Here is an 18,472-nt window from a genome sequence, read left to right as displayed (position 1 = left end):
AAAGGCAAGATCTGTGGAGTAATAGTTGTCCTGTGAACAGATTCTCTCACCTGAGCTGTGGATCTCTGCAGCTCCTCCAGAGTGACCATAGGACTCTTGGCTGCTTCTCTAATTAGTGCTCTCCTTGCTTGGGATGTCAGTTTCGGTGGATGGCCATGTCTTGGTAGTACCATACTCCTTGCATTTTTGGATGATTTATTGAGTGAGGTGCCACAGGTTGATCGCCTCCATGCCACGCCACATTGATGCAGTAATTGATGCAAAAGGAGCCCCGACCAACTATTGAGTGCATTTACTGAGCATACATTCTAGTAGGCCAACATTTTGGATTTTAAAATTATTTTTCAAACTGTTGTTATAAAGTATTCTAATTTACTGAGATAATGACTTTTGCGTTTTCATTGTCTGTAAGCCATAATCATCAACATTAACAGAAATAAACACTTGAAATAGATCACTCTGTGTGTAATGACTCTATATATGAGTTTCACTTTTTGTATTGAAGAACTGAAATAAATAAACTTGTTGATGATATTCTAATTTAGTGAGATACAAATGTATATGTATAGCTGGGTGCTCGGAGGTGTTAAATTCCAGAATTTCTTTGTGTATTAGTTGAAAGCTTCATCATTTCAACAATATCATAGGATTATGCATTAGAAATAAATAAGACTGTACAGTATGTTACAAGTGCAATATAATCCTGTCTGTTGTCAGTATTTATCTACATGTTTGTTTTTTTATTAACTTTTTACAAATAATTTAGCTGTGTCAATGGAAGCTCCAGCATATTATCCATCAATTTGCAAGAAAGTACTACAGGCTGCTTTAATTCAACATAAGAAGCAGGACTCGTTGGATGTCTGCAGGATAAGGTATGCCATTTATTTGTAACACACTGATTTAGGATAATTTTAATGTACGAATGTCCGCAAATTTCTGGGAGCATTGTTTGTCCATGACACAATTACTGAAGAAAAATTTATTATTTTATAATCACCGCACAACAATTATTTACTTTTATTCTGGGCTTCATTGCCCATGCGCTCCTCCGATGATGCAGAGATAAAGCTGCTTCTGATTGCAGCATGGGAAAGAAGTTAGTTCGGGTCAGCTGCGGGACAATGCCACTGGTGAAAACTGTCAATCCTTTAGGAGCGCACCGCCCCCTATAACAAAAGATAGAACTAAGCTAAATGATAACTTTACAACTCGATCAGTAATACCATTCTAATTTACGTAATATTAGACTAATCTTTCATCGGAAGCTGCACCTCTTTTTCACACCATGCATTAGCTAATATGATGTGGATGCTACTCTAATAAGGTTTAGTTGGGATGTTTGCAGGGGCTGGCAGGCAAATTTTAGGCTGGGCAGAGGCATAGCTAGGGATTCAGCTTAGAGGGAGCTAAGCATCTGAGTGGGTCCCTAACCAGGTAACCATTATTACAACTATGGTGGCGCACCCTAATCATGGTTACAGGGAAATCTTAAGCAGATGACCATGCTGTTACTGAAAATAAATCTCTATACAAAGACCAACAATATTACCGCTATATGGTGATCATTTAGTGGAAGATACCAGCCCTGCAGAACATATAAGAGATTATATGCAAAGAGTAGAAGGATCCAGCGCTGCATGCAGTTAGTCTTGCATTAATAAAATATAGCTTTTATTTGAGCCATTAAAAGAGCAAATTTAGTCCACGTTAGCACACTTGGTTACAAATGTGTACAAACACTTAGAAATAGGACCTACGCTTTTCGACTGTCCTCTTAGTCATGGTCATGTAAGAGATTACAGTGCAGTTATAGTGACTTACAGCTGGCGTTCTTTCTGATGAAGTCATTCAGTTTTTCTGTCTTGTATAGAGATGAGCGAAATTGTTCGGAAAACGTTCGCCAATCTCAAAGTCGGCACAAACATTGCACATTTGGATTCCTGTTCGGACCCCCGAGCGTTTTTACTCAAAATCTGCAAAATTCAGCCAATGTGCTGTAAATTATTGCATTTCCATATTTCAGCATATAACTCTTTTGTGATGCTAATATTATGCTCCAGGCAGAAGTCCACATTTGAAAATCTATGTTCGTTCTGCTACTAGCGTGGCCCTGAAACAAGGCCACATTTGTGCATAGAAATATTTTGTGCTGGTAATATTTGTGGCCAGGCAGGAGTCCTCATTAGTGATAAGCGAGCATGCTTGTTGACTTACCAGCGTGCACGGGTGCTTTCCGAGTATCTTCAGCGTGCTTGGGTGTTATGTTTGAGTCACGCTGTGCGCATGATTTGCCACTGTTTGACAGCTTTAATACATGTGAGGAATGCCTGTTTCTTAGGCATTCCTCACATGTATTAAAGCTGTCAAACAGTCACCAATCATGTGCATGGAGTGACTAAAACATAACACCCGAGCACACTGAAGATACTCGGCGAGCACCCGAGCATGCTCACCGAAAGGGTTAACAGAACATACTCGCTCATCACTAGTCCTCATTTGAAAATCTAAATTCTTTCTGCTACTAGCGTGGCCCTGAAACAAGGCCACAGTTGTGCATATTATTATTATTTATTATTATGGCGCCGTGGAAGCTTTACATGTGAAAAAGGGGGTATACATAGCAAATACATTAACAAAAATCTTGAACAAAAACGCAATGGCAAACTGGTACAGGAGGAGAGAGGACCCTGCCCACGGGGGCTCACAGTCTACAAGGGATGGGTGAGGATAGAAAATTTTGTGCTGGTAATATTTTTGGCCAGGCAGGAGTTCTTATTTGAAAATCTAAATTCTTTCTGCTAATAGCGTGGTCCTGAAACAATATGCATAGAAATATTTTGTGCTGGTAATATTGTTCTCCAGGCAGGAGTCCACATTTCACAATCTAAATTCTTTGTGCTACTAGCATGCTACAGAAAGCGGGCCACATTCCTGCAATATAAATATTTTGTGCTACTAGTTTTGCTTCAGCCAGGAGTCCACATTTCAAAATCTAAATTCTTTGTGCCACTAGCGTTCTACAAACACACTATCTCAGCAAATAAATACTGATTGGTAATTTAGTGACAGATGACTGACAGGTCGGGCCTAGTGTTGTGAACCTGCTGGTTAAAAGAGTTGAAGGGTACATCCAACGTGAGTTGGAAAAAGCAAGGTCATGGTGGTAGGGGTAGGTAGTAATGTTAGTGAGAGCTCTACTGAACAAACACCTTCTCTTCCTATCCAAAGAAAATTGACAACTTCTGTTACTGGACAGGCTACTCCACTCCCTTTCTTTGGCAGCCGCACAACGGTACGCCTTGTAGATGAGGGCCACAAAGAGCATGTGCTCCAGTGGTTGGCAAAGACTGTGTCAAGTGGCCTCTCCTCCTCTTCCTCCACCTCAACATCACACAGAGTACAGTCCTCAGAGATGGCATCCAAATTACACTTGTTTCGCCCCGCGTCACAACTTTCCAACCCCCCAATTCACTATGGGGAACCACAGATGGGTGAGTCTGCAGAGCTGTTCACGCATTCTATTCCATGGGCATCAACGGTCTGGCTCCAAAGATTCACAGACTCAAAAGGAGGAAAGCATCTTCACCAATGCTCAAACTTTTTTTCTGTTGGATCCGGGGCTGGACAAAGTAGGGTCCCAGCAGAATCCAGACCCTTGTCACCAAACGTTAACCCCCGAGGGTGGAGGTGATCCTGATGAGACTCAGATACGTGAGGTGCACACGGACTGTACAGTGTTGTCAGGGCAGGAAGAGGAGGAGAGTGACTCTCAGTGCGAGGAGTGGGAGAACTGAGAGGATGACAATGAGGTTGTAGATCTCACTTGGTGTGAACCCAGAGGCACGCAGCTGAGGTAGCTCAGCAGAGGAGGTGGAGAAAGAGGAAGACGAGGAGGTTACGTTGTGGCCTCCCGCACAGACACGGAGTGATGCAACCACGACAAGACTGCATCCTCAGCCACAACTGTGGCTGTGGCCAGCAGCTGTCGCAGGTCTGTAGTTCGCAGGGGTGGGAAGAGTTGCCTAGCCTGGGCCTTTTTGGACACCCAAAGAATGACCCAACTCATGTTATCTGCCAACTTTGTAAAAAAAAGACTCAGTAGAGGCAAAAATTGCAATAATTTGACTACTATATGCATGAACCGGCATATGCGCAATCAACATGTGTTAGTCTGGGAATCTTACTGCGATAAAATGCGGACTAGCGGGCCTCACCAACCACCGGCTGCCTCCTCAACCGCATCTGCTGATTATTCCTCCTCCGTCACGTTGGCAAGTGTTCTCACACAGATCAGAACCTCCACTTGTTTACCTGCTACAGTCGGGGTGAGTGAGAGCTGTCAGCTGTTACAGAAGTGGACATGCCTGCCATTTTTGTTTCACCAAGCACACCACATCTTTCTCAATCCATGAAAACATCTCCGCCTGCACTTCACTCACAGTCCAGCAGTTTGCCGTGTTCACCCTACTCCACCCTCTCTCAGCACAGCAGCCAGCCCTCGGTCCCCCAGTAGTGGTCACACAAAAGATTGTTTCCTCCTACACATACCAAAGCTAAGAGCTTGAAGTCCACCATCTCCAATCTGTTGGCCACGGAAATGCTGCCTTTCCGCCTGGTGAATACAGACGGTTTCTGAAAGCTGATGTCCATCGCAGTCCCTCAGTACCAATTGCGCAGTCGCCATTACTTCTCTAAGAAAGCTGTGCCTGCGCTACACCAGCATATCGCAGAGAACATCACCTGTTCCTTGAAAACATCTATGTCTGCCAGGGTGCATTTCACAACAGACATTGATGTTGGCTCATGGTACCAGACAAACTGTTAGTGAAGGTGCAGGAGCCGAGGAACAAATGGAGGAGGAAGAGGTGTTGAGCGCGCAACAGTCAGGAGATGAAGAGGATAATGATCCCCTCTTTGTTGTCCGTGGTTGGCGGGAGGGGATGGAGGAAGCTAGATTCAGTGTTACCCCGCCACCAACACACCATGGACTTGGACCTCATGGAAGAGCCCGACACATGAGCTCCTTATTTCAGCACTATCTGCAACATGATCCCTGTATTGTTAGGATTCAAAATAGTGCTTACTACTTGGTTGCCACTCTATTATATCTACAGTACAAGAGTAAATTTTGCCAGATGCTTCCCACCCTGGATCAAAACACGCTTGTAGACAACCTTAAGGGTGGTTTTCCCCAAGACAGCAGTGAGGCACACAGTGTGCATCGCAGTTGTAGAATTCCCGGGAACATTGAGTCATCAATGGAAAAACATTGCAGCAGTGAAGCGGCAGAAGCAATTTTCCTGAGTTTCACTCATTTTTTAGACCAGCTTGTGCATCAGCAAAACAGAGTACAAGTCTGATATGTAGAGAACTACTAGAGAGGATGGTGCAGGAGTATCTCAAGCTCAATATCACTGCCATCAGAGAGGGTTTGAACCTTTTTTGCATTTTGGTTTTCAAAAATGAAAAAGTGGCCTGAGCTTGCCTGTCACATCTTGGAAGTTTTGTCGTACCCAGCAGTCAGCGTTTTCTTAGAACGTGTCTTCAGCTCTACTGGTGGTGTTCTGGTGGATAAGCACATCAGGCTGTCCCCTGAAAGTGTAGACTGCCTAACTTTCATCAAGATGAACAAGTCATAGATTCCAAGGACTTTGCATCCCAATCGCAGACTGTGCAGACTAGGAAATGGTGTCGTTTTTAGTGTGCTGCATTGATTTCACATTATTGCAGTCTGTGACATCTTTGTCGTGGCTTCGGTGCCTGCTGTTGCTACTGCTGCTGATGTTATCAATATTTTTTTGAAATGTGGAGACTCCTAGTTGAGTCTGCATCTAGTGGGTTGCCTGCAGTGGAAGAGGTGTCAGAGCCCCATTATACTATTTCTACTCTGGTGAAATTGATGCCACTTTGGTGGTGTGTGGCAATAATTTTTTGAAATGTGGAGACTCCTAGTTGGGTCTCCATCTGGTGGGTTGCCTGTAGCAGAAGGGGTGTCAGAGCCCCATTATACTATTTCTACTCTGGGGAAATTGATGCCACTTTGGTGGTGTTTGCCCCTAATTTTTGGAAATGTTTGCACTCCAACTTGGATCTCCTTAATTTGTGTTGCATGTAGCAGTGGGGCTCCGAGACTGGCAGGCCTGCACTTACTTTCAGTCAACTACCTGTGTTACTATCCTTAAATTTTTCTAGTTATAGTAGTCTGCAAAACTGATATTTGTGCCACATGAGTGTGGCTGAGCAGAAAAGCAGCTTGAGCTGTTGCATGAGGTATCAGGGCTCCCAGCACAGCAGGCCTTCACTGGTCCCTCACCCACCTCATCTTAATTTGAACTTAAATTCAAAGCTGTAGATGTTGGCCCAGACCTTGATACCTCACGCATGGCCCATGACTGACTGCTGCTGTGCCATCATAAAATTTAGACTGTGGGTCAATTGATGCCACTTTTCCTGGTGTCTGCCCCTAATTTGAGCTGTTTTGGCAGCTTTTGGTCCCCCCCTGAAGGTGTTATTTATGCGTTTGGTTTTGCCTCCCATTGAATTCAATGAGGTTCTGATATGGATATGTTTGATGAACCGTTCGACAAATTGTTCGGCATAACATCGGGAAGTTTGCCAATCAGAACCGAACTGAACCTTGAAAGGCTCATCTCTAATATTGTACATCTGGCTTTGACCAACATAACAACTTCTTAAGCCATGACTCGTCTACAGTGTTTATAAGAAAGACTCATTTTACTTCTCACATTTCCAGCACTGTCCTCATCAATTTCTAACCTGCATAAACTCCTCATTCTGCTGTCCGCCCAAATGATATGTTTCCCTATTAGTGGACCCGCTGTGTGACATAAAAATAGTGGTCCTCTTAGTGCCCCACATAATAATGCCCACCACTGTGCACCTTACAAAGTAAAATGCTTCCTTTGTGACCTCTAGATGGTAACATTGTCCTCTAAGATATATTAATGCCCTGTGCAAGTGCCCTAGAAAACAGAGCACACAATTCCCCCCCCAGAAAGTAATAATGCCCCCTTTGTGCACCTTTGACAGTCACAACAGCCTGAGTCCCACTATAATAATAATGATTCTTAAGTGCCCACTTAACATTTAATAATTTCGCCTGTACATCTCCACTATGCACAGAATGTTGGGTCCACAGCTCCCCTATCCATTGTATGATGTCCCCAGAGCTCCCCTATAAACAGTTTAATGAGCCCACAACTCCTTTCACTATACATAGTATGATGCACTCTATAGACAGTACGAGAGGCCCACAGTTCTTCTGAGGGTCCTCACACAGTAGAATGACCCCACAGTAGCTCCCACACTGTATAATTGCCCCAACAGTAGCTCCCACACTGTATGAGGGCTCCCCACAGTGGCCACCACAGTGTATGAGGGCTTCCACGGTAGCCCCCACACTCTATTAGGGCCCCTCCACACTTTATGATGTCCCCACAGTAGCCCCCACACTGTGTGAAGGCACTCATCAGTGTCCCCTACAGTAATAATATCCTACACTGAATAGGGAGTGTTACAACCAAAATCAGTAAAATATTGATTTTATTTAATTACCAAATGATACAACACACAAATAAAAAACATCAAAATTAAAAGATGTTAAAGCAGAGGTCACACCACACTGGACATCTATAGAGAGACATATAACCTAAAAGGAAAGTGGAATAGGAGTAAATGTACTAAAAAATCTAATTTTATTACAATAATTCAAATAAAATCAACCAAAATACAGGAAAATATAAAATTAATGAAATGTATATGAAATTTTAAAAGCATGATTCGTCACAGGAAAAAAGACAAGCAGTCCAAATAATTCATCAATATGTTAATAACCTCCCATATGTAATGGTGAATCATACATCAGACCAAGAAAGTATAGCTACTACAAATAGTATTCTGTTGGTAAGAACTCCAACACAGAATGGATTCATTGAATATATAAAGTGCAAGTGCAATACATGTACTTGTAATATAGTAGTAGATTACTAACCAAATAGGTCCCTGCAAAGCAATAGTTTGCTATATGGTAACAAGTGATCAAAGTCCAAGTCAGAAGGGAGGTACTGCATATGAGACCAGTATCCCAAACATGGGGGAAGGCATTAGTAGAAGCAATTCACAGTGGCATACAGAAATTAGTAATCTCATATTCCCCAATGAAAGTACAGCCTAATACACAACCTGTGGATGCCGTGGGAGAAGCCCTGACGCGCGTTTCACATCTTGCTTCTTTTGGGGAATTATATTACCAGGTCAGTTTTACCATATATTGAACATGGTAAATAAAAAACCCAAAAACCATTGTGGAATTGCACTTTTTATGCAATTTCACCTCACTTGGAATTTTTTCCCGTTTTCCAGCACACTATGTGGAAGACTGAATGGTGTCATTCAAAACTACAGCTCATCCTGCAAAAAACAAGACTTCATAGGCTATATGGCTGGAAAAATAAAGAGGAAAAAACGGAAAATCGCAGGGAGGTGAAGGGGTTAAGGGCACAAAAGTCCAAAGTTCAAAATTGAGAACATTTCTAAATTTTCATCAAATTTCCAATATTTTCATATATAAACTTAAATCATATCAATCTAAATTTAAATTTAAGTACAATTTTTAATGAAAAAAAAACAGTCTCAGAATCACTGAGATCTGTAGAAGCATTCCAGAGTTATTACCATATAAAGTGACAAGTGTCAGACGTGAAAAATTGGGCCTGTTTAGGAAATTGAAAACTGGCTTCGGTGGGAAATGGTTAAAAATACACCTTTTTCGTAGTGTAATACATTGTGGAGCTCATGCCACCATGGTATGGTAAAATGTATGTAAAAAATTGTTCGTTTTTCTACTTTCTTAGCCGTATTGGTCGTTTGATTCAATGCACCAGAAAACACCCCTCTCTTTGAAGATCAGCAGATTATTAGATGTAGTACTGTATGTGCTTTATTATTATTAGTAGTAGTAGTAATAGTAGTAGTATAACTCTTTCCTGCTGTAGCCGTTTTTGTTGTTCTAATTATCCCCATAATTCACATCATGCAAGAGCCATAAGTTTTTTAATTTTCTCATCCATATAGCCAAATAAAAGCTTATTTTTTGAGGGACAAGTTGTAGTGTCTTGTATCATTGAATTTACCATACAATATATTAGAAAAATGAGAACATTAGGGGGTGGAGTTAAAAATATAACATCAATTCCACCATATTTTTTTTGAGAGACAAATAATATGCTTACTTTGTTAAGATAATACATATGTATATCCATTTTAATTTTTCTGCTATTTCTAAACATTTTTTGTGTTTTGTGTATGTGGGGCGAGATGGGTGTTGACATTACCATATTTTAAGACTCAAAAGTTTATTTTATCTTTTGATCCATGGAGAGGTATGAGGGTGTGTTTTTTTTCAGGGCGACCTGTAGGGGTTTTTTATCCTCTCCGGTGACTCGACGTAAACGGTGAATATAGCTAAACAGTACATCTCCATTCAAAATTTCAAAAAACTTCTGAATTTTTAAAAGCAGTAGAATTAAAAGCATAGTATAACATTGGTATTGCGGTTATTAGACTGACCTGTAAAATCAAGTTGCCAGGTAATTTTTGCCGCCAAATCCAAATTAACTTCTTAAAAATGAACACCTCCCCCAGCTCCCCATAAAAGAAAAGGTGGAATTGCCTTTTATTTCACAATATCGCTTCATCTGTAAGTTTTTACCTGTTCTTCATTACATTATATGGTACAATGAAAGGTGCCACTGAAGACTACATTTCTGAAGACTACTATATTACTGTATATGGGAATTATATCTAAGAACACTATTATGCTTTAATGCGGTTTAATCGTTATTACTCATTTCATTAATAATTTGTTTTTACTATTAGTAAATGTCTACACAGCCTAATAAAGTTGAGCTTACCTGAAAGCTCTGCGGAGCTAAAGAATTATGACCAAGAGGAGGCCTGGCAGTACTTCCAAGAGGCACTTACTATTATTTCCTCTTGTGTAAGTTCAAGAATTTTATTTTCACTTGTACTGTATTACATTTAAACCTCTTTGAATCCATCTTTCAAATTTGTGGTGAAAAATAATCTTTTATAAGTGTGATGAATATTAACCACTTCATGACCTTTGACGTACAGACCAAAAGTTTGGACACACCTTCTCATTTAAAGATTTTTCTGTATTTTCATGACTTTGAAAATTGTACATTCACACTGAAGGCATCAAAACTATGAATTAACACATGTGGAATTATATACTTAACAAAAAAGTGTGAAACAACTGAAAATATGTCTTATATTCTAGGTTCTTCAAAGTAGTCACCTCTTCCTTTGATGACTGCTTTGCACACTCTTGGCATTCTCTTGATGAGCTTCAAGAGGTAGTCACCGGAAATGGTCTTCACTTCACAGGTGTGCCCTGTCAGGTTTAATAAGTGGGATTTCTTGCCTTATAAATGGGGTTGGGACCATCAGTTGTGTTGTGCAGAAGTCTGGTGGATACACAGCTGATAGTCCTACTGAATAGACTGTTAGAATTTGTATTATGGCAAGAAAAAAACAGCTAAGTAAAGAAAAACAAGTGGCCATCATTACTTTAAGAAATGAAGGTCAGTCAGTCTGAAAAATTGGGCAAACTTTGAAAATGTCCCCAAGTGCAGTTGCAAAAACCATCAAGCGCTACAAAGAAACTGGCTCACATGAGGACCGCCCCAGGAAAGGAAGACCAAGAGTCTAGCTGCTAGGAAACCACTGCTAAGGACAGGCAACAAGCATAATAGACTTGTTTTGGCTAAAGAACACAAGGAATGGACATTAAACCAGTGGAATTCTGTGTTTTGGTCTGAGGAGTCCAAATTTGAGATCTTTGGTTCCAACCACCGTGTCTTTGTGCGACGCAGAAAAGGTGAACGGATGGACTCTACATGCCTGGTTCTCACCGTGAAGCATGGAGGAGGAGGTGTGATGGTGTGGCGGTGCTTTGCTGGTGACACTGTTGGGGATTTCTTCAAAATTGAAGGCATACTGAACCAGCATGGCTACCACAGCATCTTGCAGCAGCATGCTATTCCATCCGGTTTGCGTTTAGTTGGACCATCATTTATTTTTCAACAGGACAATGACCCCAAACACACCTCCAGGCTGTGTAAGGGCTATTTGACCAAGAAAGAGAGTGATGGGGTGCTACACCAGATGACCTGGCCTCCACAGTCACCAGACCTGAACCCAATCGAGATGGTTTGGGGTGAGCTGGACTGCAGAGTGAAGGCAAAAGGGCCAACAAGTGCTAAGCATCTCTGGGAACTCCTTCAAGATTGTTGGAAGACCATTTCCGGTGACTACCTCTTGAAGCTCATCAAGAGAATGCCAAGAGTGTGCAATGCAGTCATCAAAGCAAAAGGTGGCTACTTTGAAGAACCTAGAATATAAGACATATTTTCAGTTGTTTCACACTTTTTTGTTAAGTATATAATTCCACATGTGTTAATTCATAGTTTTGATGCCTTCAGTGTGAATGTACAATTTTCATAGTCAGGAAAATACAGAAAAATCTTTAAATGAGAAGGCGTGTCCAAACTTTTGGTCTTTACTGTATAGGTATGTCAAAGGTCGTGTCCCTGACTTTGATGCGGGCTCCGACGCTGAGCCCGCACATTTCCACGCACATGACAGCTGATCATGTGTTCTTTATATAGGATTGTAGTAAGATCTCCATATTTTTGCAAGATGACAATCCTCAATACTGTTAGTTTACTCTTCAATGGAGCAAGGCCTTGTGTAATTTGGGCAATGCTCACCATCTCCAAGAAAAAAACAAGAAAAGGAGAAAGAGGATATTAAGTGGACATAAAAAGTCTACATACCTTTTTTTTAAAATGCACTTTTGTCATGTAAAAAAAATCATACCAAGAAGAATCGTTTCAGAACTATTTTCACCTTTAATGTCTCCCATAATCTGTACAAGTCCATTGAAAAATAAACTGAAATCTTTTTGGGTGGAAAAAGAAACGTAAAGAACTAAAATAATGTGACTGCATAAATATGCACATCCATAGACTAATACTTGTTGAATTACCTTTTCAATTTATTACAGCACTCAGTATTTTTGGGTAGGAGTTTATATCGGCATGGCACATCTAGAATTTAAATCTTTGCCCACTCTTTCTTGCAGTAGCTCCAAATCTGTTAGATTACAAGGTCATCTCCTGTGTACAGCGCCCTCTTCAGTTCACTCACAGATTTTCAATTGAACTCAGGTCTGGGTACTGGCTGGGCAATTTCAAAATACTGATCTTCTGGCGAAGCCATTCTTTTGTTGATTTGGAGGTATGCTTAGGGTGCTTGTCTGCTGAAAGGTGAAATTCATCTTTATCTTCAGCTTTTTAGCAGAGGCATTAAGGTTTTGATTGCTAAATTGACTGATATTTGGAACTGCAGCATGTGTATGAGATTTTGGTAATTTCATTCACTTTGCTGGTAGTATAAAACACTGCATTCTTCCAAGACAAAAATTGACATGTGAACAAGCCCTTTCTCTGGGAGAAGATAGAATTGCTGCATTGTGAAGAACTGATGTCATGGCAGTGTTCGCTTGGAGGCTATGTTCAGACATAGATTTTTGAAGCAGATCTGCTCCAAAATTCTCAAAAACAGCTTCTAAAAAGCCTGGAAAACCCTTCCTATTCATTAATATGGGAAATCCACTTTTGCTGTTCGTATGAGAAGTTTTGTGAGCAGTTTTTTTTGCTGCAGAGATTTTAAAAAACATGGAAAAGTAAGTGCATATCACTTCTTTGAAGCAGGTCTCCAAACTAGGCACTGTGAAATCAAAAGCCTGAAGAAAAACACTTCAGGAAAAAAAACCTTTTCCTAAAGTATTTCCCAAAGTAGTTTCTACTTGAAAGACTTATCATTTTTGAACGCTTCACAAAACTCTATATGAACATACCCTAAGCTCTGTTCTCTGGAAAGGATGGCTTGAAAACAACATTCTGATGAGGCTAACATGCCCATGTGGGGTTGTACTTGTCTGCAGATTTTGGTATTTTGATCTCATTTCTAGAGTGCACCAGTGGTGGGGGCGGGATTACACCGATTAGTTGGACTGCCTGACACGCAAAACCTAGTGATAATCTCTTGCTGATAAAACACTGGTTGTATTGAAACTATAGCAAGTTAGCGAGCAAGTAACACATCTCCGGAATCAGGATCTCTTCTCCTACCTCATGTTGCTCTCAGAATAAAGAGCGGACAGTTTCATCTTAAAGATGAATGCGTGTTAAAGGAGGAAGCGCCCAATTCATCATTTGCAATTTTTTTTTAAGTCACTTTTCTTTTTTTAATGATGTGGTATTCTCTGGTGATTTTTGCTCCAAATTCATCAAAATGGGACACAGTTCATGAATTTGGCCCAAGATAAAAAATACTCTTTATTTTTTACTTTAATCGGTTTTGAGGCTTCTTAGTGCAAAAGGTGAAATAAATGATTTTCAATTTCGGGTTTCAACCGCGTCAAAATAAAAATCAACCACACCTCAGATGGGGAGGGAGAGGGGGTGTAATGGAGTGACATGTGCCCAAAAATGCGACATTTGGAAAAATCACACTTCATGAATCTGTCTAAAATATCTGGGTAAACAAAGATGTCAAAATAAAAAAAGACTTAGCAAAAAAAAAGACTTAAAAAAGAAAGACACCTAAAAAGTGTCACAAAACTTGTAGAGAATAAGTCGCAAATATGTCTATAGTGTGATACAATTATTATTATTTTTAGCAAATTATTGTATATCAAGCTGGGTGTTAGTGTGTACTAATAAAGGTATATTTCAAAGGGGTTGTCCACTACTTTATATCCCCCCCCCCCCATGTATCCCCCCGGGGGCCCTAAGACTTCTTGTAAATACCTTCTGTTGCTGATAATGCCTGTGAGCGGCGCTATCACTGGCCGCTCACAGGCATCACGTGACCCCGGCTGCAGCTCTGACATACGCTGATGTCACGACGAGTGCTGGGTCACGATCTTCCTGGTTCCACAGTGGATGCCAGGCTGTGGGCAGGGTTACCCCCCGCGTCACACCTGGCATCCACCGCGCGCTCTGCCTCTCCCCATTCATTCGGAAAGCGCGCGGTGGATGCTGGGTGTGACGTGGGGGGTAACCCCGCCCACAACCCAGCAGCCACCACGGGGACCCCAGCGCTGAGTCACGCCTCATTTGTCGTGACGTCAGCGCGGGGTCACGTGATGCCTGTGAGCGGCCACCGATAGCGTCACTCACAGGCATTATCAGCAACAGAAGGTATTTACAAGAAGTCTTAGGGGCCCCGAGGGGATACATTTGGGGTGGTGGGGGGGGGAATAAAGTAGTGGACAACTTCTTTAATATGGGCTTGTGGCAAACGCAGCAATGGCATACTTTGACATGAATCCACATATGTATGCTTTTTATTCAGGAAAATTATCCAGTGGTTGAAACCCTATGGCTAATGACGCGGGCTTGGAACAATGGGATTTTCCAATACAGTGCAGAAAAATACTCAGATGCTGAACGCTGGTGTACATTGGCGCTGTCTTATCTTAGTTACTTAGGATCATTGAAGAGCAATTATGAAAGCAAGGTATTTGGTCAAAAATAGAAGGATATGAAGTTTTAGAACAAATGATTTTATTGTGTATAGGTGTGCATATGTATTTTTTTTACTGATATGATTTCAAATAACAAATATTAATAACCACATATGCGTTTCTGACTGATGTCCTTATTCATTGCATACCATTGCAGTATGCAATGAATAAGGACATCAATCAGAAACACGTCTACGGTTTTTAATATTTGTGGATTTTAATGGATTTTAAATAAAGGAGAATTTTTTATTGGACCCTTTGCTGGATCTAAATGTTTTCTATATATACTCTACACTCACTGTTAGTTCCCCAACAACGGGCCTATTCGTACAAGCAGCTACGGTCTCGTCCATCACTCGTCAGACAATTGCGTAATTGTCCTGACAATTGGAGCCAGCCAAACTAGAAAAATGTGTTTTCACCTTTCAGGAGGTGCAGTTTTTGGGGTACTTATTGCCATCTTCGGGTTTTCGGATAGATCCGGAGAAGATCCGTGCAGTCCTTGATTGGGACTGTCCCGAGAACCTGAAGGCTCTACAACGTTTTCTGGGCTTTACTAATTTTTACCGGAAATTCAATCAAAATTACTCAGTAATTGTGAAACCCCTTACTGACATGACTAAGAAGGGGTCTGATTTTTCCAAATGGTCGGATGCCTCCCTCCAGACTTTTTCTCCCTTAAAAAATAATTTTGCCACTGCACCTATTCTCAGTCAACCCAATATTTCCCAACCCTTTATTGTGGAAGTTGGTGCGTCGGATGTGGGGGTTGGGGCTGTGTTGTCTCAGGGTCCGTCCCCAGGTAAATGGCGTCCATGTATCTTCTTTTCTAAAAAATTGTCTTCAGCTGAGATAAATTATGACGTGGGTAATAGGGAACTTTTGGCGATCAAATTTGCGTTTGAAGAATGGCGACATTGGTTGGAAGTGGCTGTCCATCCTATTACGGTTATTACTGACCATAAGAATCTACCATATCTCCAGTCAGCTAAACGTCTCAACCCTAGGCAAGCCAGATGGTCCCTGTTTTTTACTAGGTTCAATTTTGTTGTCACTTTTTGTCCAGGGGTCAAAAATGTCAAGGCTGATGCTTTGTCCCGGAGCTTCCCTGGTGGCGGAGAACCCTGCCCCGATATTACAGAAGGGGGTAGTCATTTCGGCATTATATCCTGAACTGGAGGGTGAGGTGTTGGAGGCTCAGGGGGATGCCCCTACTTCCTGCCCTTCAGGAAGGTTATTTGTACCATCTAATCTGCGCTGCAAAGTAATTAAGGAACATCATAACTTTGTGCTTGCTGGTCATCCAGGTGGTAAGGCAACCGTGGACTTTCTCTCCCGTCGTTTTTGGTGCCGGGAGTTGCATTCGGTTGTGATTGAACATGTATCTGCTTGTAGTATTTGTGCGCGTTCTAAGGTTTCGCATACCCGTCCGTCTGGTACTCTTCTTCCACTACCTATCCCTAATAGGCCATGGACACACTTGTCCATGGGTTTTATTACTGACCTACCGGTTTCTGCAGGCAAAACGGGGGTTTTGGTGGTTGTAGATAGATTCAGTAAAATGATTCACTTTGTCGCATTACCTGCACTTCCATATGCCAAGACACTTGTTCAAGTGTTCATAAATGAGATTGTGAAGCTTCATGGGGTTCCCTCCGATGTGGTGTCAGATCAGGGGACCCAGTTTGTTTCCAAGTTCTGGAAGGCATTCAGTTCTCGACTGGGGGTGCAGCTGTGCTTTTCCTCTGCCTTCCACCCTCAGTCGAATGGAGAGACCGAGCGCGTCAATCAGAATTTGGAGACCTACCTCAGGTGTTTTGTCTCCGAAAATCAGGAGGAATGGACATCCTACTTACCGCTGCCAGAATTTGCCATTAATAATCATCGTCAAGAATCCACTGGCGGGTCACCATTCTTTGGTGCATACGGTTACAATCCACAGTTTGGTACCTTTAGTGTGGGGAGGAGCTTTGAGAGTTCCTGAGGAGGAACGTTTTGCTTCGTCGCTCTCCTCGGTGTGGCAGGGGATTCTAAGTAATTTAAAGATCATGGGAGACAGGTATAAACGCTTGCCAGGTCCGGACTTGAATGTGAATGACTTTGTGTGGTTGTCTACCAGGAATATCAGGTTGAAAGTCCCTTCTTGGAAGCTGGGACCTAGGTTTATTGGTCCCTATAAAATAACCGCCGTCATTAAGCCAGCAGCGTCCTCAGGCCCTTAAGGTTCACATTGTTTTCCACAGGTCCTTACTCAAGAAATATGTGGAACCTCTTGAGCCCTCCCCCTTACTGCCACCCCCAATAATGGTTGATGGTAATCTGGAGTTTCAGATTGCGAGGATTGTAGATTATCGTCTCCAATGTTGTTCCTTACAATACTCGGTGCACTGGAAGGGTTATCGTCCAGAAGAAAGAATGTGGGTTTCAGCATTAGAGGTGAATGCTCCCATGTTGGTTCGTTCTTTTCACACCTCTTATCCTGAGAAACCTGGTCCTGAGTGTCCAGAGGCCACTCGTAGAGGAGGGAATACTGTCATGGGTGTGTCAAATGTTACAGACAGTCGCCCTGCAGTTGGTTGCAGGAGATCTCTTCTTTTGGCATTACAGACACCTTCTTAGATCTGTCTCACTCTAGGACCCAGCGGCTACCTCCCGCCTGCTAATTGACACCCATGCCTGGGTATTTAAATACTTATTGCTTGCTATAGGAAGGTGCTGGTGATATTCACATGTCTCCTTGTGAAAGCTTGGAGCTCGTGCTGTTCTTACTTCCTCTCTGGTGCTAAGAGGATGTGTGTGCTTTCTCTCTGAAATCGGCTCAAGCTAATTTACTTTTCCCAGTGTCTGTCTACCTTTTTGTTTTTAGTTGTTAGTGGGGACTGGCTAGAGCTCATCCCCCCTTCCCTAGAAGGGCCTAGCTCTAGGGAAATACAGGGTTTTAGGTTCCTGTGTTTCGAGTGGTGAGGAACCAATATAGGGACGTTAGGGGAGACAGGGTGATATCAGATCAGCCTAGGAGGTCTCCACTCCCCCTTTCCCTAGTGTCTGGGCTCCCTTCCCCTCATCTCTTCGTGTTGCACTTAGTCTGTCCCACACCTTGCGTGACGCAGGGGTGCGGTTTACAGAGCAAGAGGAATAGAGCTATTAAATTTTTTATTTAATCCAGAAAGATAGGCAATGTTTACAAAAAATTTAAAGTAAAAGGGAATAACGAAAGAAGCTTACTAAACCTGGTCACAGAAATGGCTTAGAGCTTAGCGGAGGGAGGTGCTCCGATTGGGAAACTGAACTGACAATGACCCAAACCCAGTTTCTGTTTTTTATTAGCTCTTAAGTTATGCCCACACACCTCCCCTTGATTACCTCATGTGGGGAGGATTGTGGGTTGTGCTGGGTCTGTTAGAATTTTATGAGATCCCTGACTTGCATGATATCTTCGCCTCTGAAAGTCCCAGGCGTTAGATATTGATGTAATTTTTTTTATTGTGATTTTACCTTTACATAGAGATTAAACATGAGCTGGTTGACATCATCTATTGGACCGTTGTTAAGTTGGAGTTCTAGTGGCCCTACAGTGATGTGAATGAGTATGTCACGTCCGTCCCTTCACTACAACACCGGAAATTTCTTTCCCATAAATATCTGATCGATACAAACCTCAATATTCCTATCTGGACCCCGAAGCCAGGCTGTCTATAAGCTGTGCTGTATGAAAGGAAGCTCTGTGCCTGGGGGAGCATACTTCTCCTTTTTTTATCTGGTTCCCAGAGAAAAACTTTCCTGTTTAATTACCTGGCCACTACATGGGTCCTAGGCTTCAAAAGAGGTTAA

General features: G+C 42.0%; 1 protein-coding gene across 1 annotated transcript in view; it reads left to right on the top strand.

Moving 5' to 3' along the window:
- Positions 1-18,472, top strand: part of TEX11 (testis expressed 11) — a 321,481-nt gene extending 303,009 nt beyond the window's left edge. Inside the window, exons 25-28 of the mRNA XM_073642366.1 lie at positions 767-875; positions 9,901-10,021; positions 14,470-14,634; positions 18,410-18,472. Of these exons, the coding sequence (XP_073498467.1) occupies positions 767-875; positions 9,901-10,021; positions 14,470-14,634; positions 18,410-18,472 (458 nt within the window). The remainder of the gene's footprint in view (positions 1-766; positions 876-9,900; positions 10,022-14,469; positions 14,635-18,409) is intronic.

The sequence above is a fragment of the Phyllobates terribilis genome, unplaced genomic scaffold, assembly GCF_046119375.1.
Source record: "Phyllobates terribilis strain yellow unplaced genomic scaffold, ASM4611937v1 Scaffold_7__3_contigs__length_470593459, whole genome shotgun sequence".
NCBI classification, from domain to species: domain Eukaryota; kingdom Metazoa; phylum Chordata; class Amphibia; order Anura; family Dendrobatidae; genus Phyllobates; species Phyllobates terribilis.
Note: the sequence above shows the minus strand (reverse complement) of the source record. Positions and strands in the feature narration are given on the sequence as shown.